Source organism: Nycticebus coucang, chromosome 16, assembly GCF_027406575.1.
Source record: "Nycticebus coucang isolate mNycCou1 chromosome 16, mNycCou1.pri, whole genome shotgun sequence".
Taxonomy (NCBI): Eukaryota; Metazoa; Chordata; class Mammalia; order Primates; family Lorisidae; genus Nycticebus; species Nycticebus coucang.
In genome coordinates, this window is record NC_069795.1 from 68,883,732 (window position 1) to 68,907,713 (window position 23,982).

General features: G+C 41.7%; 1 protein-coding gene across 1 annotated transcript in view; it reads left to right on the plus strand.

Annotated features, from left to right (window-relative positions):
* The window catches only part of TIMMDC1 (translocase of inner mitochondrial membrane domain containing 1), a 40,654-nt gene extending 16,672 nt beyond the window's left edge, over nucleotides 1-23,982 (plus strand). Inside the window, exons 5-7 of the mRNA XM_053565438.1 lie at nucleotides 3,524-3,602; nucleotides 12,639-12,749; nucleotides 23,566-23,982. Coding sequence (XP_053421413.1) covers nucleotides 3,524-3,602; nucleotides 12,639-12,749; nucleotides 23,566-23,716 — 341 coding nt within the window. The 3' untranslated portion in view covers nucleotides 23,717-23,982. The remainder of the gene's footprint in view (nucleotides 1-3,523; nucleotides 3,603-12,638; nucleotides 12,750-23,565) is intronic.

A 23,982-nucleotide genomic window follows, 5' to 3' on the forward strand; every position in this document is an offset into this window, starting at 1 on the left:
ATTGTACATTTAGGTAAATTTTGTGGTATACCAAGCTGAGGTATAGGTAAGTTATACCTCAGCTTAAAAATACATTAACACAAAAAAAGGAAAAGATAATCTTTTAGATAGGAGAAAACAAAATTATCTATATTTGTAGGTAATATTTAAATGTTGTTTGAAAACTTGTTATTACTAATCAGTAAAATATTAATGTCTTTTAATATTCCAATATTGATTATTTGAAAAATAAAAAGTTCTTTATAATAGTAACAAGAATGTAAAATAAGGAATAAATTTAATAAACGTATGACTTCTATGAAAAAAATTATCAATTGTAAAGAAATGAGGAAACAGGCTCTGCACCTGTGGCTCAAGCGGCTAAGGCGCCAGCCACATACACCTGAGCTGGTGGGTTCGAATCCAGCCCGGGCCCGCCAAACAATGATCGCTGTAACCAAAAAATAGCCAGGCATTGTGGCGAATGCCTATAGTCCCAGCTACTTAGGAGGCGGAGGCAGGAGAATCGCTTGAGCCCAGGAGTTGGAGGTTGCTGTGAACTGTGATGCCACGGCACTCTACCCAGTGCGACAGCTTGAGGCTCTGTCTCAAAAAAAAAAAAAAAGAAATGAGGAAACAGTTTGCAGTTGATTTAATATCATTCAGTTAATTTATAAATCAAAAGCAATTTAATCAAAGTCATAGATTTTTTAAAAGAACTTGATACAATGTCTAAAACATTTAAATTGCTGATTGTGTGAGCATAGCAAAAAGAAAACAATTTTTTTTGAGACAGAATCTCATTCTGTTGCCCCAGGCTAGGGTGCACTGATGCCGTACTCACAGCAACCTCAAACTCTTGGGCTCAAGAGATCATCTTGCCTCAGCCTCCTGAGGGACTATAGGCACCTGCCACTACACCTGGCTAATTCTTTTTTTCTTTTTTTGAGGCGGAGTCTCACTTTGTTGCTCTTGATAGAGTGCCCTGGCATCACAGCTAACAGCAACCTCTAGCTCTTGGGCTTAAGAGATTCTCTTGCCTCTGCCTCCTGAGTATCTGGGATTACAGGTGCCCACCACAACACCCAGCTGTTTTTTTGGTGTTGTTGCAGTTTGATCGGGGCTGGGTTTGAACCTGTCACCTTGGGTATATGGGGCCGGTGCCCTGCTCACTGAGCCACAGGCACCACCCAATTTTTCTATTTTTAGGAGAGATGGCATCTTGCTCGCTCTTGCTTAGGCTGGTCTGGAACTCCTGAGCTCAAGCAATCCACCCACCTCAGCCTCCCAGAGTGCTGGGATTACAGGCACGAGCCACCCAACCCAGTAACAAAAAAATTTTTAAAAGACATGAGTAGAGGGGAGGAGGAGGGGGAATTGGTGTGCTCCCACTTAATGAGCACAATGTAGGGGTATATGGCACACCTTTTGGGTGTGGGACACAATTGCAAGAGGGACTCTACCAAAAAAATTCAAATGTTATGACCTGGTTGTTTGTACCCTCACATTAACTTGAAATAAAAAAGAAAGAAAAAAAGAAGGATAGATAGGCGGTGCCCGTAGCTCAGTGGGCAGAGCTCTAGCCAAATACACCGAGGCTGGTGGGTTCAAACGCAGCCCAGGCCAGCTAAAGAAAACAATAACAACAACTTCAACAAAAAAAAAAATAACCAGGCATTGTGTGGGTATCTGTAGTCCGAGCTACTTGAGAGGCTGAGGCAAGAGAATCACTTAAGCCCAAGAGTTTGAGCTTGCTGTGAGCTGTGACGCCACGACACTCTACCCAGGGCAACATGATTCTTTTTTTTTTGAGACTCTGTCTCAAAAAAAAAAGATAGGCAGATGAGGGAATCATGTAATTGTCAGAAATTAAAAAGTGTATAAAATTGCAATAAATAGAACAGTGAGATCTGTGGAATAGAATTCAAACAACCAAGCACACACAAATATCTAAACTATAAGGTATCCCAAAAGGCACCCCTAAAGTTGGAGTCTTGTGAAAAGAAACTTTACTGATAATGGAATTCAATATTACGTTCAGTGAAAATAAAATATTTAGTATATACAGAATGGCTCCAATTTCTTTTTTAAAATATTTTGTTTGGAAGACCAGAAAAAAAAAAAAAACTAACTCAGCTGGGTGCAGTGGCTCATGCCTGTAATCCTAGCACTCTGGGAGGCTGACGTGGGTGGATTGCCTGAGCTCACAGGTCCAGCCTAAGCCAGAGTGAGACCTCATCTTTAAAAACAGCTGGGCGTTGTGGTGGGTGCCTATAGTCCCAGCTATAGGCAAGAAAATCGCTTGAGCCCAAGAGTTTGAGGTTGCTGTGAGCTATGATGCCACAGCACTCTATTGACAGTGACAAAGGAGACTCTGTCTCAAAATAAATAAATAAATAAATAAAGTTTGTCTTTAAAAAAAACACTAACTCATTATTAACTCCAGGTAATGGGTTAAAGGTGATTTTTCTTTTTAATTTAGAAAATTTGCAAAATGAATATATAGTACTTAAGCAAAATTTATAAACCTCAAAAGTTATTATTTAAAAAGTATTACCACCTCAGATGGCATTTGTTGCATTATGCGTAGTGAAAAGAGGAAAATGAGCTTGATTTTATGTTCAATCCCCAGTAGGAAGAAAAGAGGGCCCTCCAAGCACTGGCCACCAGGTGGCACTGTAGGCCAAACGGTGGCTGCTCCCCGGCCTGACAGGTGCAATATAGCAGGACAGAAAGGGTGAGCTGGGGAAGGCATGAGCTGCAGGGGCTGGACAAGGCTTTCCTGGACTTTTTTTTTTTTTTTTTTTTAAAGCTTTCATTGAAGAAAGAGCGAGATTTTTAAGGGGAAATGGGCAAAACTGAAGCAGAAAGAAAAGAAAATGCATCCATAAAACAGATCAGGGATTTGTTTTTATAAAAGGAATGTTTCATCCTTTGAAAGTACATATTAGTAGCTACCTGTATTGGCATTTTATTTTATTTATTTATTTTTTTGCAGTTTTTGGCCGGAGTCATCGGGTTTGAACCCCCCACCTCCGGTATATGGGGCTGGTGCCCTACTCCTTTCAGCCATAGGCGCCGCCCTGTTTTATTTTATTTTTATTTATTTATTTTTTTTTATTTATTTTGAGAGAGAGTCTTACTGTGTCACCCTCGGTAGAGCACTGTGGTATCACAGCTCACAGCAACCTCAAACTCTTGGGCTTTAGCAATTCTCTTGCCTCAGCCTCCCAGTAGCTGGAACTACAGGTGCCTTCCACGATGCCCGGCTATTTTTTGTTGTTGTTGTTGCAGTTGTCATTGTTGTTTAGCAGGCCTGGGCCAATTCGAACTTGCCAGCCCCAGCATATGTGGCCGGCACCCTAACCTCTGAGCTATGGGTGCTGAGCCTGTATTGGCATTTTAGATTCAGGAAATCTAGACTGTAGTGGTATTTTATTGTTGCGTTCAGAAAGCTCAGAGGTTTGTGTCCTTATAGAAAGAAAATTTTAAGATGGATTATAGTATTAAATATGATTTAATAGCGTCTTTTTTTTTTAAATAGGTGTTACAGGAAGTCTGTTCAGAATAAACTTAGGCTTGCGTGGCGTGGTAGCTGGTGGTATAATTGGAGCCTTGCTGGGGTAAGTATTAATGTGACTTAATTCTAGATTGGCACAACTTTCATTTGGCCAATGAAAAAATTATTATTAAAAATCTTACTCTTTACGGGCAGTGCCTGTGGCTCAATAGAGTAGAGCACCGGCCCCATATACCAGAGGTGGCAAGTTCAGACCCAGCCCCGGTCAAAAACTGCAAAAAAAAACAAAAAACGTATTCTTTTCTAAAGAGCAAATTTAATCCTTAGAGCCTATAAAAGATCTCCACTCTTATATTGTCAATAGTTTTGACTGTGCATTTCTAATTCTACCCCAATTGTTTATCTTAAAGATTTTACTTATAGTTTATTGCTTACTCTAAGTTTAGGGTCCTCATTCAAAATTCCTTTTCACTGGTTAAAAACTGTTTAAATATCACTAACACCTCTGTAAGTTGACCGTTCAAGGAACTGTAACAAACTTGTCAGCGGGCAGAGGTGGTCAACATAAGGAAAAAGGTCTAGGCCTACTATAGTGATATGTACATGTGATACATGTCCGGTCTATGAAGATTAGGTCAACTTTCTTTTTTTGTCTGAGACAGAGTCTTACTTTATTGTCCCAGTAGAATGCGGTGGCATCACAGCTCACAACAACCTCAAACTCTTGGGCTCAAGTGATTCCCTTGCTTCAGCCTCCCGAATATCTGGGACTACAGGCACCTGCTACAGTACCTGACTATTTTTGAAGACGGGATCTCGCTCTTCCTTGGGCTGGTCTTGAACTCCTGAGCTCAAACAATTCACCCATTTTGGCCTCCCTAGAGTGCTGGAATTACAGGCATGAGCCACCTCACCTAGCCTGAAAATTAGGTCAACTTAAGGAGGTGGTCAATGTAGGGAGTTGGTCAACTATGGAGGTTCTACTGTATTTGTAATTTGAACAAAGATATTATAAGGAAGAGGAAAAAGGAATAAGAAACATTTAACAAGTATATTCTATAAAAATTTTTGGTGAGGTTTTGTTTGTTCAACTTAATAAATTTTTAAAGAATTTTCTTCCTCAGGTGGTGCCTGTGGCTCAGTGGGTAGGGCACCGGCTCCATATACCAAGGGTGGTGGGTTCAAACCTGGCCCTGGCCAAACTGCAACAAAAAAATAACCAGGCATTGTGGCAGGCACCTGTAGTCCCAGCTACTCAGGAGGCTGAGGGAAGAGAATCGCCAAAGCCCAGGAATTGTAGGTGCTGTGTGAGCTGTGATGCCACGGCACTCTACTGAGGGCAATAAAGTCAATCTATCCCTATAAAAAAAAAAAAGAGGGCGGCGCCTGTGGCTCAGTGACTAGGGCGCTGGCCCCACATGCCGAGCGTGGCGGGTTCAAACCCAGCCCCGGCCAAACTGCAACAAAAAAATAGTCGGGTGTTGTGGCGGGCGCCTGTAGTCCTAGCTGCTCGGGAGGCTGAGGCAAGAGAATCGCGTAAGCCCAAGAGTTAGAGGTTGCTGTGAGCCGTGTGATGCCACGGCACTCTACCGAGGGCCATAAAGTGAGACTCTGTCTCTACAAAAAAAAAAAAAAAAGAATTTTCTTCCTCAACTTTTTATTTTGGACAACTTCCAGCCTAACTAAAGTTGAATGAATTAGCACATTGAAACCCTATATACCCTTCACCTAGATACCTAGATTCACCCGTTGTTAAAACTTTGGCTATTTGGGGCGGTGCCTGTGGCTCAGTGAGTAGGGCGCCAGCCCCATATGCCGAGGGTGGAAGGTTCAAACCCAACCCCGGCCAAACTGCAATAAAAAAATAGCCGGGCGTTGTGGCGGGCGCCTGTAGTCCCAGCTGCTCGGGAGGCTGAGGCAAGAGAATCGCGTAAGCCCAAGAGATGGAAGTTGCTGTGAGCCATGTGATGCCACGGTACAGTGAGACTCTGTCTCTACCAGAAAAAAAAAAAAAAAAAACTTTGGCTATTTGATTTCTTTTTTTTTTTTTTTTTGAAACAGAGTCTCGCTGTGTCACCTTTAGTAGAGTGCCATAGCATCACAGCTCACAGCAACCTCCAACTCTTGGCTTAAGCGATTCTCTTGCCTCAGCCTCCCAAGTAGCTGGGACTACAGGTGCCCGCTATAATGCCCGGCTACTTTTTGGTTGTAGTTGTCATTGTTGTTTGGCAGGCCTGGCCTGGGTTCGAACCCTCCACCTTCAGTGTATGGTGGCTGGCACCCTAGCTGCTGAGCTGTAGGCACCAAGCCATGGCTATTTGATTTCTCTATCTCTGTATATGTATGGGATATGTATAGTTTTCTTTCTCTTTTTTTCTTTGAATAAACCATGACCTCATTACACTTCACCCACAAATATATCTCCCAGAAGAGAGAATATTTTTCAATGAAATCATAATGTGTTTATCACATAAACATTCTTTCAATACAGCTAAGTTAGAGTCTATATTCAAAATCCCTCAATTATCACAGTAATGCTGACATATTTCTCGTTTTATTTGATCATCCCTTCATGTTTACATTTATGATAAATGTTTTTGTCAGGAATCCAGCATGGGTGAAATTGTGTCCTTGGTGTATTACCTTAAGAGATACATTATGTCATCTATAATATTAACTTTGTTTTTTTTTTTTGAAACAAGAGTCTTAAGCTGTTGCCCTGGGTACAGTGCCATGGCGTTATAGCTCATAGCAACCTCCAACTCTTGGGCTCAAGCCATCCTCTTGCCTCAGTTTTTCTATTTTAGTCTCGCTTTTCTCAGGTTGGTCTCGAACACGTGAGCTCAAGCAATCCACCTGCCTTGGCCTCCCAAACTGCTAGGATTACAGGCATAAGCCACTGTGCCCGGCCCATAATATTAACTTTAATTACTTGATATATTGGTTTTCTATTGCTGTGTAACAAATTACCACAAACTTAGCACCCATTTGTTACTTTACAGTTAGTTGCATAGATTAGAAGTCAAAGTCTGAATGGGCTTCTTTCCTTAGGGTTTTACATCAAAATCAAGGTGTTGGCCAAGCTTGGCTCTTATCTGGAGGCTCTGGGGAAGAACCTGTCTCCACATTCATTCAGGTTGTTAACAGAATCTAGTTCCTTGTAGCTGGAAGTCTAAGGTCCCTGTTTCCTTGGTGCTCTTAGCCAGACTCTGCTCTCTGTTCTAGAGGCCATCCACATTCCTTCTCACAGGACCCCTTCCATGTTATTTGTTTTTTCTGTTTTTTTTTTTTAAAGACAGGATCTCTCTTTCTTGCCTAGGCTAGAGTGCAATAGTGTTATCATAGCTCACTGAAGTCTCAAACTCCTGGACTCAAGCAATCCCCCTGCCTCAGCCTCCCACGTAGCTGAGAGTACAGGCGTGCACCACCTGTAGAGATGGGGGTCACACTATGTTGTTCAGGCTGGTTTCCAACTTCTGACCTCAAGAGATCCTCCCACCTCAGACTCTCAAGTGTTAGGAGTAGAGATGTGAGCCACTGTGCCTGGCCTACCCCTCCATGTTTCACCAACAACAGTACATTGAGTCCTTCTCATACTTTAAACCTTTAACTTCCACTCTGCAACCAGCCAGAGAAAACTCTGCTTTTAAGTGTAATCTCAGATAATCTTCTTTTTCATTGCCTCAAATTCAACTGAATAGTACCCTTAATTATAATATATCTGTAAACCTTTATTTTGCCATATAACATAATATAATTAAGGGCATAATATTATAATTTATAGGTGAGGGTTTATTTTTTTCTTTTTTTGAGACAGTCTCAATTTGTGACCCTCAGTAGAGTGCTGTAGTGTCACAATTCACAACGACCTCAAACTCTTGTGCCCAAGTGATTCTTTTGCCTCAGCCTCCCAAGTAGCTGGGACTATAGGCACCCACCATAATGCCTGGCTATTTTTAGAGACCGGGGTCTTACTCTTGCTCAGGGTGGTCTTGAACTCCTGACCTCAAGCAATCTACCTGCCTTGGCCTCCCAGGGTGCTAGGATTACAGGCATGAGCCACTGTGCCCTGCCTCAGTTGAGAGATTATTACGGCAGGAAATTTTGAGGGACCATTTTAGAATTCTGCCTACACACTTGGTTAAGGTGGTATCTGTTTAATTTTTTTCTTTTTTTTTAGACAGAGTCTTATTCTGTCTCCCTGGGTAGAGTGCTATGGCATCATAGGTCACAGCAACCTCAAACTCTTAGGCTCAAGTGATTCTCTTGCCTCAGCCTCCCAAGTTCTTTTTCAGAGATGGGGTCTCGCTTTTGCTCAAGCTGGTCTCAAACTCCTGACCTCAAGCAATCCACCCACCTTGACCTCTCAAAGTGCTAGGATTACAAGGGTGAGCCACTGGGCTGGCCTGTTTAAGTTTTTTTGTGTGAAATATCTTTTCCCCATTGTTATTAGTAAGTAATCTGTAGAGTGAAACTGAATATCCTGCTCTCCTGCAGCTATATTTTGCCATGTATAATGTGCACCCACATTTTTGACCCAAACTTTCTAGGGAAAAAATCTTTTGTTTCAATTTTTTCTTTTCTTTTTTTTTGAGACAGTGTCTTACTACGTTCCCTCTTTGGAGTGCGGTGGCATCATAGCTAACAGCAACCTCAAACTCTTGGGCTTAAGCAATTCTCTTGCCTCAGCCTCCTAAGTAGCTGGGACTACAGGTGCCCGCCACAACGCCCGGCTATTTTTTTGTTGTAGTTGTCATTATAGTTTAGCAGGTCCAGGTTGGGTCCGAACCTGCCAGCCCCCACGTATGTGACCAACGCCCTAACCATTGAGCTATGAGCGCCGAGCCTTGTTTCAATTTTTCATTTCTTTTTTTTTGAGACAGAGTTTCACTATGTCATCGTTGGTAGAGTGCTATGGCATCACAGCTCACAGCAACCTCCAACTCTTGGGCTTAAGCAATTCTCTTGCCTCAGTCTTCCAAGTAGCTAGGAATTATAGGTGCCTGCCACAACACCTGGCTATTTTTTTGTTGCAGTTGTTTAGCTGGCCTGGGCTGGGTTTGAACCCTCCACTCTCAGTGTATATGGCTGGCACTGTAACCACTGTGCCACGGGAGCCGACCCTGTTTCAATTTTATTTATTTATTTATTTTTTATTTTTTGTAGAGACAGAGTCTCTCTTTATTGCCTTGGGTAGAGTGCCATGACATCACATAGCTCACAGCAACCTCCAACTCCTGGGCCCAGGCGATTCTTTTGCCTCAGCCTTGTGACTACAGGTGCCTACCACAACACCCAGCTATTTTTCTGTTGCAGTTTGGCTGGGGCTGGGTTTGAACCTGTCACCCTCGGTATATGGGGCTGGTGTCCCACCCACTGAGCCACAGGCGCCACCCACCTGTTTCAATTTTTTAATTAAATTTTTATTTGTTTAGATTTACATACATGTTTTTGTATTATAAAGGAATTTTAGCATTTTTTAACATTGTGGAGCAAGAAATTTTATGGAACAAATAATTATAAAACACAAGAACAGATGCCAGGTACAAAAAGTTTTATGTGTCAGCAAAAAATGATACTAAACATATGTAATATACATTCTTTTTTTTTTTTTTTTGTAGAGACAGAGTCTCACATACCGCCCTCGGGTAGAGTGCTGTGGTGTCACACGGCTCACAGCAACCTCTAACTCTTGGGTTTATGCGATTCTCTTGCCTCAGCCTCCCGAGCAGCTGGGACTCCAGGCGCCCGCCACAACGCCCGGCTATTTTTTTGTTGCAGTTTGGCCGGGGCTGGGTTTGAACCCGCCACCCTCGGCATATGGGGCCGGCGCCCTACTCACTGAGCCACAGGCGCCGCCCTATACATTCTTATTTTATCCCTTAAAAATTAGGGCAAAAAAGTGCATATTATACATAGGAAAATATGGACTCTTTCATCTAGGATTTTAATGATCCATTAATGATCCATGGTATATTCAGTTGGAAAGGTGGTTACTAGCTCTGTAGGTTCTATTTTTATTAGTTGGCAATTGTCTAAATAGAAACATTCTCCTTTCCCCACCTATTCATCCCCTTTTCAGAAAGGGGTAACACTATAGACTTAATGATTCTTTTTTTTTTAATTTCAAGTTTCTCTAAAATGTTTAGCATGTGATCTATTGCTGACATTATTTTTGTTGTGTTAATGTAGCAGCACCTTGCTTTGAAGGGAAAAATTGTAGAAGTTAGAACAAAATAATTTTTTTATTGTGGTATAAAACACACAGCATAGCATTTACCATGTTAAATTATTTTATTTTAATTTTTGTTTTTTTTTTTGAGACAGAGCCTCAAGCTCTAGCTTTGGGTAGAGTGCTGTGGCATCACAGTTCACAGCAACCTCCAACTCCTGGGCTCAAGCTATTCTCCTGCCTCCGCCTCCCAAGTAGCTGGGACTACAGGCACCCGCCATGACGCCCGGCTATTTTTTGGTTGCAGCCGTCATTGTTGTTTGGTGGGCCTGGGCTGGATTCAAACTTGCCAACTCAGGTGTATGTGGCTGGTGCCTTAGCTGCATGAGTCACAGGCGCAGAACTTATTATTTTTTTTTTTTTCCAGACAGACTCTCACTCTTTTGCCCCAGGCTAGAGTGTTATGGCATCACCTAGTTCACAGTACCCTCAAACTCTTGGGTTCAAGTGATCCCTGCTTCAGCTTCCCAAGTGACTGGGACTACAGGTTTTTTATTTTTCTGTTTTTTTTAATAGAGACAGGGTCTTGCTCTTGCTCAGATGGTCTTGAACTCCTGAGCTCAAGGAATCCTCCCTCCTCAGCCTCCCAGAGTGCTAGCATCTTAACCTTTTAAAAATATATAATTCGGCTCCATGCCCGTTGCACAGTGGTTATGGCACCGGCCATACACCGAGACTGGCTGGTTCAAATCCGTCCTAGGCCAGCTAAAACAACTATGACAACTGCAACAAAAAATAGCCAGGCACTGCAGCAGGCGCCTATAGTCCCAGCTACTTGGGAGGCTGAGGCAAGAAAATCGCTTAAACTCAAGAGTTTGAGGTTGTTGTGAGCTGTGATGCCATGGCACTCTACCTTGGGCGACATAGTAAGACTCTGTCTCAAAAACTAACTAACTAAATAAATAAATATAAAAAGAATTAAAATGTGGGCGGTGCCTGGTGGTTCAGTCCGTAGGGCGTCGGCCCCATATACCAAGGGTGGCGGGTTCAAACCCAGACCCAGCCAAACTGCAACCAAAAAATAGCCGGGCGTTGTGGCAAGGTGCCTGTAGTCCCAGATACTTGGGAGGCTGAGGCAAGAAAATTACCTAAGTCCAGGGGTTGGAGGTTGCCGTGAGCTGTGACGCTACAGCACTCTGCTGAGGGCAATAAAGTGAGAGTCTGTCTCTAAAAATAAATAAATAAAAATAAAAATGTATAATTCATTAATGTTAAGCAAATTCACATTGTATGCATATGGAACTTGCTCATCTTGCAAAATGAAATTTTATAAGCATTAAGGACTAATTTCCTCTCTCATCCCCCTAGCCCTCAGCAACCATTTTCCTACTTTCTGTTTTTATGATTGTGACGACTTTAGATACTTCATATGAGTAGAATTATATTTTTTTCTTTTGTGGCTGGATTATTTCACTTAGCAAAATACTGTCCTCCAGATTTATCCATGTTATAGCATGGGGCAGGTTTTCCTTCTTTGTTAAGGCTGTGTAACATTCTATTGTATGTGTGTATCATACATACATTTGTACATTCTTTATTCATTCATCTGTTGATGGACATTTGGGTTGCTTCCACTTAGCAAAAATAGTTATTAAAATAAGGTTATTTAAATTGTAGCCAGAGGAAATTTAAGCTATATCAAAGTCAAAAGCTCCTTCCATTTGAAAACCCAAGAACCAAATTTCTTTATCACTATAATAATTATTACCTAAATGATTTTTTTTTTTGCAGTTTTTGGCTGGAGCTGGGTTTGAACCCACCACCTCCAGCGTATGGGGCAGCACCCTACTCCTTGAGCCACAGACACCATCCTTACCTTGATGAGTTTTTGAGTGGGTAACTCTTGGCATTATGGGTGAGAACTTGTGATAGATTCTTGAATTTTAGGATTCTTTGGTGGTCCTCCCCCAAAATCTGGTAACATTCCTCACCCAATCAAAAATGCCCTCCACAATTCCTGCCCCCTATAGGGGCTGGAGCCATTCTCAACTAGAAATTTTATTTCTGAGAAATCTTTGGTATGGAGTTACTTACTAGAACTTGTTGTAAATATATATTTTTTCCATCTTTGTTTTGGTTTATTTATCATTCCTGATTAGAAAAACATAGAGCCAATTTGTAAATCTATTTTTTATACCAATTAACTTTAAGCAGTTACAGTAATTGTTTTTCTTTGTTACTCATACAAGGAAATTGCCTGAATATATTTTTCTTTATCTGGCAAGAATTCTTTAATTGTCAGACCTGGCATGGTGACTCACGCCTATAATCCTACCACTTGGGAGGCCAAAGCAGGTAGATTGCCTGAGCTCATAGGTTTGAGACCAGCCTGAGCCAGAGCGAGACCTCATCTCTAAAAATAGCCAGGCACTGGGGCATGTGCCTGTAGTCCCAGCTGGTTGGGAGGCTGAGGCAAGAGAATCACTTAAACCCAAGAGTTTGAGGTTGCTATGAGCTGTGATGTCATGGCACTGTACTGAGGATGACAAACTCAGACTCTATCTCAAAAAAAAAAAAAAAAAGAGGCTAAGACACCAGCCACATACATCAGAGTTGGCAGGTTCAAATCCAGCCCGGGCCTGCCAAAACAACAATGACAACTACAGCCAAAAAAATAGCCGGGTGTTGTGGTGGGCGCCTGTCGTCTCAGCTGCTTGGGAGGCTGAGGCAAGAGAATCGCTTGAGCCCAGGAGTTGAAGGTTGCTGTGAACTGTGATGCCACGGCACTCTACCCAGGGCAACAGCTTGAGGCTCTGTCTCAAAAAAAAAAAAGAATGCTTTAATTGTCAAATGTCCCTATACCAAATGGTGAAAAGGTGGCTGTGGTGTTGCTCATGCCTTGGTAGAGAGGCTCGCCTGTTGCATAGTCTAATGACTCTATAAACGTTGTCTCTGTTTTCCCCTCAGCACTCCTATAGGAAGCCTGTTAATGGCACTTCAAAAGTACTATGGTGAGACTATCCAGGAGAGAAAAGTAAAAGATCGAAAGGCACTCCATGAGCTGAAACTGGAAGAGTGGTAAGGAGCACGGGACTGGGGAAGCTGACTTTCCTAACTGTATTTATTATGTAGTAGTGCTATGAACTCAAGTATTCTAATGAGGATCTTTCTTTAGGTACATTTTTTAGGTAAAATGTAAATTTCATTTGGTCGCATGCTTCCCCCCCCCCCCCCCATAGAGACAGAATCTCACTTTATAGCCCTCAGTAGAGTGCCATGGTATCACACAGCTCACTGCAACCTCCAGCACCTGGGCTTAAGCAATTCTCTTGCCTCAGCCTCCCGAGTAGCTGGGACTACAGGCGCCCGCCACAACGCCCAGCTATTTTTTGGTTGCAGTTCAGCCAGGACCGGGTTTGAACCCACCACCCTCGGTATATGGGGCCCGCGCCTTACCGACTGAGCCACAGGCACCGCCTGGTTGCATGCTTTTTTTTTCTTTTCCTATGTTCTTGACTGTATAAGAAATTACCCAAGGGAATGCACGTTAAGAATTGAGCTTATTGGGCGGCGCCTGTGGCTCAAGGAGTAGGGCGCCGGTCCCATATGCCAGAGGTGGCGGGTTCAAACCCAGCCCCGGCCAAAAACCACAAAAAAAAAAAAGAATTGAGCTTATTTAAAAAGTGACATCCCCTTTTATGCATACAACTGTAAATAATACAAAGCATGTTAAGTCTCCACATTCAAAGATTCTACTTCTTACTGTAGACACAGAGGAATTAGGTAGACACAGTGGCTGCTCATGGACTGAATGCCACTGGGGAGTATGAAAACCTTTGCCTCTTCCATTTAGTCATTTCCCGGGATCCAGTTGTCTGAGGTAGGGAAATCAGACTGATAGCAGACTTTGTGTAGATTCTATGTAAGAGGAATCTAGGCTGCCGTCTAGTGTTCCTGAGTATGAATAATTCTCACAGTTTAGCTTCCTTGGTACCTGAGATGACGTCTGTTGCAGCTGCTGCTGTGACTATTGATATTTCAATAGTTGGATAGATGAAAAATCATTTTATTCTAGTGTTTTTATTTGAAACCTCCATTTCTGGTAAACACACATACATACACACACAGAAATTCTTTTGTTGTTGTTGTTGTTGTTTTTGTAGAGACAGAGTCTCACTTTATGGCCCTTGGTAGAGTGCCGTGGCATCGCACAGCTCAAAGCAACCTCCAGCTCCTGGGCGTAAGTGATTCTCTTGCCTCAGCCTCCCGAGTAGCTGGGACTACAGGTGCCCGCCACAACACCTGGCTATTTTTTTGTTGCAGTTTGGCCGGGGCTGGGTTTGAACCCACCACCCTCGGCATATGGGGCCGGCACCCTACTCACTGAGCCACAGGCGCCGCCCCCTTTTTTTTTTTTTTTTTTTTTTTTGAGACAGTCACTATGTCGCCCTTGGTAGAGTACCATGGCATTACAGCTCACAGAACCTCAAACTCTTGAGCTTAAGTGATTCTCTTGGCTCAGCCTCCCAAGTAGCTGGGACTATAGGCACCTACCACAAGGCCCGACTATATTTTGTTGTTGTTGTAGTAGTCATTGTTGTTTAGCAAGCCTGGGCTGGGTTTGAACCTGCCAGCCCCAGTGTATATGGCTGGCACCCTAACCACTAAGCTACGGGTACCAAGCCACACACACACAAATTCTTAACAGCTCTAAGTACTGTCCAAAGACTTAGGTGCTATAGAAGAAAAAGATTGATTTTGAAGCCAGTGAAAAACTGTGCTTAAATCTCAGCTAGACTATGAATCACTATGTGGCCTTAGATATTTTCCTGAACATAAAGTCTTAAATTTTTTCAGCTATTCTAGAGCAGAATTATACCACTTTACTCATGATATGTTTGTTTTATTCCTTCTTATTTGTGGTAGGAGAGCAGGTGGGACTTGTAGTTATTTAGGTCCTGGGATGAAGCATTTAAAATTCTGAATGCCAGCATAAAAGCTGACATCATGGAAGATGAAAAGTACGCAAGCATTAGGATATTTCTAGTTCTCTAGGTGTCGTAAGAGACTTCTTTTTTGAAAAGAAGCTTTGAGAAAGAGGTTAGAAAGGTAAGCAAAGTATATTGGCTATTTGACTCTGATATCAGGTTTTATGGAAGAACTAAACTTGAAAAATATGAACAAATAATACCTATTTCAATAAAAAAAGAAAATGAGAAAAAACTACAGAAGTTGGTTAGTGATTTAGACATCAGTAAGTTAGAATTAGAAAATTTTAAGAATGGATAAGACTCACTTGGGGCCTACTACCACTGCTGACCCTCACCTCCCTGACCAGCAGACCTACCACATACCCACATGTGCCGCTCCAACACTTGAGAATGGCCCTTCTGTTGACCCTTGTCCCCAGCAAAGCTGTGCTGTAGCCTCAGAAACACTTGCAGACAAGTCAAGTGAAGTAATCACAGATGTCCCTGACATTGATTACTGCTGAAGAAATCACATAAAGACTATACTACTGTGTCCACCCAGAGCCTAAGCACCCTACCCAGCTGACACTGGGGGACCCATCTGCAGGAAAAAGTCTTTCTCTACAAAAGCTACTCCATAAAATTAGAAGCAGCAGCTATTCTACCAGATGTGCAGTTATAAATACAGAGATTTAAGAAACATGAAAAAGCAAAGAAATATGAAATCTCTAAAGTAACACAATTATTCTCAAGTAACAGACACCCCCCCCCCAAAAAAAAAAGAAAATCTATGAAATGCCTGAAAAAGAATATCAAATATATTATTAAGAAAATTACAAGGCTCCGTGCCTATGGCTCAAGTGGCTAAGGTGCCAGCCACATACACCTGAGCTGGTGGGTTCGAATCTAGCCTGGGCCACCAAACAACAATGACAGCTGCAACCAAAAAATAGCCGGGCGTTATGGCAGGCGCCTATAGTCTCAGCTACTTGGGAGGTGGAGGCAGGAGAATCACTTGAGCCCAGGAGTTAGAGGTTGCTGTCAGCTGTGATGCCATGGCACTCTACCCAGGGTGACAGCTTGAGGCTCTGTCTCAAAAAAAAAGAAAAAAAAAAAAAATACAGGAGAATACACTTAGACAATGCAAGTATATCAGGGAAATAATTCATGATCTAAATGAGAAGAAATTAAACAGATTCCATAAAAAAGAACCAAACAAATCTTAGAATTGAAGAATCCAATTAGTGAAATAAAAAATACATTTGAGAGCTTCAACAATATATGAAGAAAAATTTCTGAACTTCGCAGCAGGTCTTTTGAAATATCCTAGTGAGATCAAAAAAAGAAAAAAAATAAAAAAGAATGAAGAAAGCCTACAAGACTTATGGAATATTCCGTGAACAAATATTAGGGCATTATGGGATTTCCATGAGGAAAGGGATGGGAAAAGGCATAAAAAACCTATTTAATGAAATAATAGTTGAAAACTTTCCAAGTGTTGGGAGAGATATGGCCATCCAGATCCAGAAAGCTCAGTGATCCCCAAATAGAGTCATCTCAAAAAAGTCTTCTCCAAAGCACATTAGAGTTAAAGCATCAAAAGTAAAAGGCAGTGACTAGGTCTGGTGGCTCAAACCTAGAATCCTAGCATTCTGCAAGGCCAAGGCAGGGGATTCACTTGAGCTCAGAAGTTTGAGACCAGCCTGAACAAGATTTAGACCCCATCTCTACTTTATTTTTTTATTTTTATTTATTTATTTATTTTTTGAGACAGAGTCTCAGTATGGAGCCCTCAGTTGAGAGCCATGATGTCACACCTCAAAGCAACCTCAAACTCTTGGGCTTAACCGATTCTCTTGCCTCAGCCTCCCAAGTAGCTGGGACTGCAGGTGCCTGCCACAATGCCTGGCTTTTTGTCGTTGTTGTTGTCCTTGTTGTTTAGCAGGCCCAGGCCAGGTTCAAACCCACCAGCCCTGGTGCATGTGGTCAGCGCCCTAACCACTGATCTGTGGGTGCCAAGCCACCCGTCTCTACTTTAAAGAGAAATTAGAGAAAAAGAAGAAAAAAGGAAAAAAAAATTACCCAGGCATCCTGGCAGATGCCTGATACTCAGGAGACTAAGGCAAGAGGATTGCTTGAACTAGGAGTCTGAGGCTGCTGGAGCTAGGCTGATGGCACGGCACTGTACCTGGGCAACAGGTAGAGTAAAAATAAAAGAGAATTAAAAAAAAAAGAAAAAAGTAAAAGAGAATATAGAGGTTTCTAAAACCAACAAGAGAAAAGTGTCACGTCACATATAATGAAATCTTCATTAGACTAGCATCAAATTTGTCAGCAGAAACCTTGTAGGCCAGGAGAGAATGAGGCAATATATTCAAAGTGCTAAAAGGAAAAAAAAAAACCCTTCCAGCCAAGAATATTATATTTAATAAAACTATTCTTCAGAAATGAAGGAGAAATAATCTTTTCTGGACAAGCAGGCATCACCATTAGACTTCCCTACAAGAAGTACGTAAGGTAATCCTACATCTGTATATGAAAGTATGAGGCTCAGCGCCTGTAGCTCAAGTGGCTAGGGCACCAGCCACATAACACCGGAGCTAGTGGGTTCAAATCCAGCCCAAGCCCGCCAAACAACAATAACAACTACAACTGAAAAATAGCTGAGCATTGTGGCGGGCACCTGTAGTCCCAGCTACTTGGGAGGCTGAGGCAAGAGAATCAGTTAAGCCCAAGAGTTTCAGGTTGCTTTGAGCTGTGACATCACGGCACTCTACCCAAGGCAACATAATGAGACTCTGTCTCAAAAAAAAAAAAAAAAATGTCTACTATCAAAAGACAAAAAATAGGGCGGCGCCTGTGGCTCAGTGGGTAGGGCGCCGGCCCCATATGCTGAGGGTGGTGGGTTCAAACCCAGCCCTGGCCAAACTGCAAAAAAAAAAAAATAGCCGGGCGTTGTGGCGGGCGCCTGTAGTCCCAGCTACTTGGGAGGCTGAGGCAAGAGAATCGCTTAAGCCCAGGAGCTGGAGGTTGCTGTGAGCCGTGTGACGCCACGGCACTCTACCGAGGGCAGTAAGTGAGACTCTGTCTCTACAAAAAAAAAAAAAAAAAAAAAAGACAAAAAATAATTCTGGCAAGGATACAGATAAAAGAGAACAAACTATTGGTGGGAATGTAAGTTAATGCAGCCATTATGGAAAATAGTGTGGAGATTCCTCAAAAATTAAAATAGAACTACTCTGTGGTCCAGCAATCTTATTACTGGAATTTATTCAAATCAGTATATCAAAGAGATAGCTGCACCCCGTGCTCTTTCCAACACTATTCGTAATACCCAAGATAAGGAATCAACCTAAGTATCCATCACAGATGAATGGATGAAGAAAATGTTGTATATATACAGAATGGAACACTATTCTGCCATTTTAAAAGTGACATCCTAGCGGCATTATTTTATTTTACTTTACTTTTTTACTTTACTTTTTACTTTACTCTTTACTTTTTATTTTACACTTTACTTTTTACTTTACTACTTACTTTGCTCTTTACTTTTCACTTTTTACTTTTTACATTACTGATTTTTTACTTTACTTGCAAATTTATTTATTGGTTTGTTTCTTTCTTTAGAGACAGAGTCTCTCTTTTGCCCAAGCTACAGTTCTGTGGTCTCAGCCTCGCTTGCAGCAACTTCAAACTCCTGTGCTAAAGCTCTCCTGCCTCAGCCTCCTGAGTAACGGGGACTGCAGGCACATGCCACAACGTCTGTCTAATTTTTTTTCTATCATTAACAGAAACAGGGTCTTGCTCTTGCTCAGGCTGGTCTCGGACTCCTGAGCTCTAGGGATCCTCCCAGAGGGCTAGGATTACAGGCATGAACCACTATGCCCAGCCAAGGACATTATTTTAAATTAAATAAAGACCAGTTCTCATTCATATGTAGGAGCTACAAAAGTTGATCTCATAAAAGTAAAGAGTATAATCATGTTTACTAGAGGCTGGAGAATGGAGGGACATAGAAAACAAGGTATAAGAGAGGTTGATTAACAGATACAAAATTATAGCTACAGATAGAAAGCGTAAGTTTTAGTGTTCTGTGGCACTATAGGGTGACTGTAGTTAACAATAATTTATTGCGGCTCAGCGCCTGTAGCTCAATGGTAAGGGCACTGGCCACATACACTGGGGCTGGCGGGTTCGAACCAGGCCTGGGCCTGCTAAACAACAATGATAACTACTACAAAAAAAATAGCTGCATATTGTGGTGGGCGCTTGTGGTTCCAGCTACTTGAGCTCAAGAGTTGGAGGTTGCTGTGAGCTGTGATGCCACAGTACTCTATCCAGGGCGACAAAGTGAGACTCTGTCTCAAAAACAAACAAACAAAAATAATAATTATTGTATACTTTCAAATAGCTGGAAGAGAGGATTTTTTGATACATGATATTTGTGCATACAGTAGAACCGCTGTAAGTTGACCACCCAAAGGCTTATAACAAACTGGTCAACATATGGAGGTGGTCAACATAAGGAATTAGGCCTACTGTACTGCTATGTACTTTCTTGTACAGTTTGTATTAGAGATTATCGTATGAAATCATACATAATTCAAAATACAATAAAATCATACAGTACCATAAAAAAATCAATATTTACTACTTTCTCATGGTTCATTCATTCTTTTGTTGTTGTTGCAGTTTGGCTGGGGCTGGGTTTGAACCCACCACCTGTGATACATGGGGCAGGCGCCCTACTCACTGAACCACAGGCACCTCCCGGTTGATTCATTCTTTCTGAAAAATAAAGTCAGGCTCAGCTCCTGTAGCTCAGCTGCTAGGTTTGAACAGGAGCTGGCAGGTTCAAATCCAGTCTGGGCCTGCCAAACAACAATGACAACTACAACCAAAAAATGGCCGGGCATTGTGGCGGGCGCCTATAGTCCCAGCTACTTGGGAGGCTGAGGCAAGAGAATCGCTTAAGCTTAAGAGTTGGAGGTTGCTGTGAGCTGTGCACCACAGTACTCCATCTAGGGCGACAAAGTGAGACTCTGTTTCAAAAAGAAAAAGAAAGTCAATCTTGATCTGTTTCTTATTCTTATTATATACATAAGTGGGGAAAGCACTCTGAACACTGGCTACACCACTCCAGCAGACCTGGGCATTTTTCTGGAGCAAATGACTTTAACTGCATTATCAGATGCCTGACATCGTCTTTTTTCAGATTCTCTGCAATTCTGAATCATCCTCACTTGTTTCTTCCACTTCATCAGCTGCTTCATGCACTTTTATGCTGGTCTGTACATCAGTTAATATAGCTTAGAAAATTGTTTTTTAGTGAGGTTCATTACAGGTTGCTACCACATCATCCATTGTGACAAAACCTTTAAAATCTACTCCTTTGAATTCTGGCATGGGAGATGGACTGTCTGATGAGGCCTAAACATCATGCTCTTGGGTTGTGACAAACACAACTTTCCTGAAACACTTTCGTATTGTTTCTGGATGAACAGTCCAAGCAGAACTGTTCTAAAGGACAGCATCCAGAGCATTAACTGATGCAGCAAATAAAATTGCTTCCACAGGCAGACTACGGGTTTGTGTTTTAGTAATGACTCACTGCAGGAGCTGGGCTCAGTAGTGCATTTTAAATATTTTGATTTATGCCTTGGTAGAGATGTTGGATTTTTGAGGTCATGTTTGGAAGCAGAAATTTCACTGTCATGTTTGTGAGATGATTCACTTGCAGATGGGCCAGAACAGTTGTCTACTATCAGTAGAATAGACCATTTCTTCTTTATTTCTTAATCAATACCCCTTACCCACTCCTCAAAGAAGGTACCAGGCTTCCATGTACATTTGTGTGATCTCCAAGTGATAGGGAGGCCTTTAGCTTTCAGGTTCTTGAATCTACATGTCAGTTTATTAATCACCAAGGGCTTTAGTTTCTGTCTAGTTGAGCTAGCATAAAGCAGGACTATGAAACATTAGTTGGAAAGTTTTTCCACTCTTATATTTGTCACCCTTCATGACGAGGCTCCTATCAGACATCGTCTTGAAAAAGAGTCTGCAGTCATCAGCATTAAAGATGTCATCTTTGAAGCTTCTGGCAAAGTCTGAGAACTTTTCAATGAACTCTTCCATAACTGCAACTGGGAGTCTCACTATGTCACCCTCTGTAGAGTGCTGTGGCATCACAGCTTACTAACTATTGGGCTTAAGCAATTCTCTTGACTCACCCTCCCAAATAGCTGGGACTACAGGTGCCCACCACAACACCTGGCTATTTTTTGTTGCAGTTGTCATCGTTGTTGAGTTGGCCCAGGTCAGGTTCGAACCTGCCACCCTTGGTGTTATGTGGCTGGCGCTGTAACCACTGTGCTATGGGTACCAAGCCCACACAGGACTTCTGATAAGATCTCATGTTGCAATTTACATTTCTGGAGCCAACCCTTTGATGCTTGGAAATCTGCTATTCTGAATTCCTGTGCAAATTTTTTAGTTTTGTAGATCATCAGTCCAGAGATTTGGGCATTAACTGCCCTCATTTGTTTAAATCAGTTTAATGTGGCTTCATTGCCTTCACTGAGGGAAGTTTTCTTCCTTTTCCACTGTCCACTGTTAGTCTCTGCTTTCCTTACCATATCTCTCCATGTACTATGTTTACCTATTGGATGTTGCTAACTGTGGTCTTGCTAACATCAAAATGTTCGACTGTCTTTATTTGGCTGCTACTTTCCAGAAAATGTACAAATATCAACCTTTTCCTTCAGTGCAGCTCTTTGACTTCTTTCTTTTAAGCCATCATCTCTTGATTAACTGTGAAATTGTTCAGTAATTGTAGGATGTATCTACAATTCAGATCAATCCTTCACATTTAAGAAATCTTCTGCAACACATGGTAAACAATAGGACCTTAGGCCTAATCCAATTTGTTGTAATAATAAAACATGACTAAAGAACTTATAGTAAAGAAAAAATAATGTAACTGAGGGGCAAAGCCCTCACCTTTTACCCCTTGCTGTAGTGTGGATTCAACTGATCAGGTTATAGAGGGTAAATTAATGTGTGTCACAGTCCAAGTGGTAAAGATACAAGTTATGGAGGTGGTCAGTATATAGAGGTCAGTCTTCCATTTGAGTACATATGGTGCATATCCAGTCTACAAAAATTAGGTCAACTTAAGGAGGTGGTCACTGTAGGGAAGAGGTCAACTATGGAGGTTCTACCGTATTTATGGAGTACATGTGAAGTTTTTATATATGCAAAGTATGTGCGAAGATCAAGTCAGGGTATGTAGAACCTCTCTCAGCAAGAAGAGAGCATTTTTGGGCAGTGCTTGTGGCTCAGTGAATAGGGCGCCAGCCCTATATACCCAGGGTGGAGGGTTCAAACCTAGCCCTGGCCAAACTGCAACAAAAAATAGCCGGGCGTTGTGGTGGGCACCTGTAGTCCCAGCTACTTGGGAAGCTGAGGCAAGAAAATCACCTAAGCCCAAGAGCTGGAGGTGACCATGAGCTGACACCACGGTACTCTACTGAGGGCGACAGAATGAGACTCTGTCTATCCCCCTCCCCCAAAAAATGCTGTCTTCTTTTTTTTAGAGACAGTCTCATTTTGTCTCCTTCAGTAGAGTGCCATGGGGTCACAGCTCACAGCAACCTCCAGCTCTCTGGCTTAGGTTATTCTCTTGCCTCAGCCTCCCGAGTAGCTGGGACTACAGGCGCCCCCCACAACACCCGGCTATTTTTTGTTGCAGTTTGGCCGGGCCGGGCTCAAACCTGCCACCTTCAGTATATGGGGCCAGCACCCTACTCACTGAGCCACAAGCGCTGTCCGAGAGAGCATTTTTAATATTCCCAATACTAAGAAGTGATATGTTTGAGATGATGGATATGCTAATTACCCTGATTTGGTTATTACTTATTGTATACATGTATTGAATTATACCCCATAAGTATTTTATAATTATATTTTTGTTTAAAAAACAATGAGTAAAAACAATAACTTGAATTATGTTAGTTATATATAGAAATTACATATATAGAAATATATGATTAGAAATAATACTTTGACAGATGAGATGTCAAAAATATATAGTATGTATGTGTGTGATATTTCTAAAGAGAGTTAATTCAATAAATATTTAAGTATCATTTATCTGTCTGTTTCTTAAATATAATATAGGAAAATCAAACAAACTGAGAGTCTGAAAAATTGCCTTAGTGAGCAGAAAATATATAAAATTGACTTTAGAGAAATGGGAAAAAATGGTCAAATTTGTTTATGAAGAATTAAGAAGAAAGTCATTGGTGACCCTGGCAATCACTTAAGAAGAAAGTCATTGGTGACCCTGGCAATCACTTAAAGAAAAGAAGACACTAATACTTGATTTAGAAAAAGAGCTGATTTATTATTTGGAAATCAGGTTTTAACTCTTTGTGAATATACTCATATAGTATTGTCCTATCTGACTCTTCCTAACTAGATTAACATTTCTATAGCCTTCAGCCATAGTTCCTATAATATTTGCTGACAGAGTTTAACAGTGGCTGGAAGCTCACACTGCTCCAGCCCCAGGGGCAAGAGGACAGCCAGGCTTGCAGCCTTACACCTTCCTGCAGGGTGTGCCAGCTTCCACACCTCAGCCCCGTGAGAAATGTAGGCCCCAGCACACTGGAATATCTGATGGATTGGAGCTGCTGCCACAAATCTATCCATTTTGGTGATGTAGGAATCATAGTTGCCTTGTGAGTGGAACAGGTTAGGAGAGAAAAGCAAGTTGTTACTATATTTAAAGTACAAGGAGCAGTGTTTGCTCCTACATTGTCTGCCAAAGCAGGGAGAGGAGGACAAACACTGTCATTTTTGTTTCAAATCTCTATAAGAAGTGATGCAGTACTTGGTATATCCTTTTTATCGTTTGTTTACAGGAAAGCCAGACTACAAGTTACTGAGCGCCTCCCTGAGGATATTGAAAGTAGCTTACAAAACAATCGATCTAAGGATGATGTTAAGAAAATTGAAGAACTGCTAAACCTTCCTAGAAACCTTTCGACAACAGATACACAGGACAAGGACTGAAAATGCTCCGGACTTGAGACTCAATTGGACAGCGGACGGGAGCTATATTGCTGTACCCACTGAATGTCGACAGTCAGGCCACTCTTTAGTGGCACTGACTTGCTCTTACCTTTTTTAAACCATGATTGGAGCTATTATTCTCTCACTTATCCTTAAATTTAAATACATACTTATGTCTACATTAATCTGTCAGTCAGTCTTTTCCCTAGATTTTATGACAGTGAATAAAACATTTCCCCAAAAGATTAAACATTAATTCAACCAGT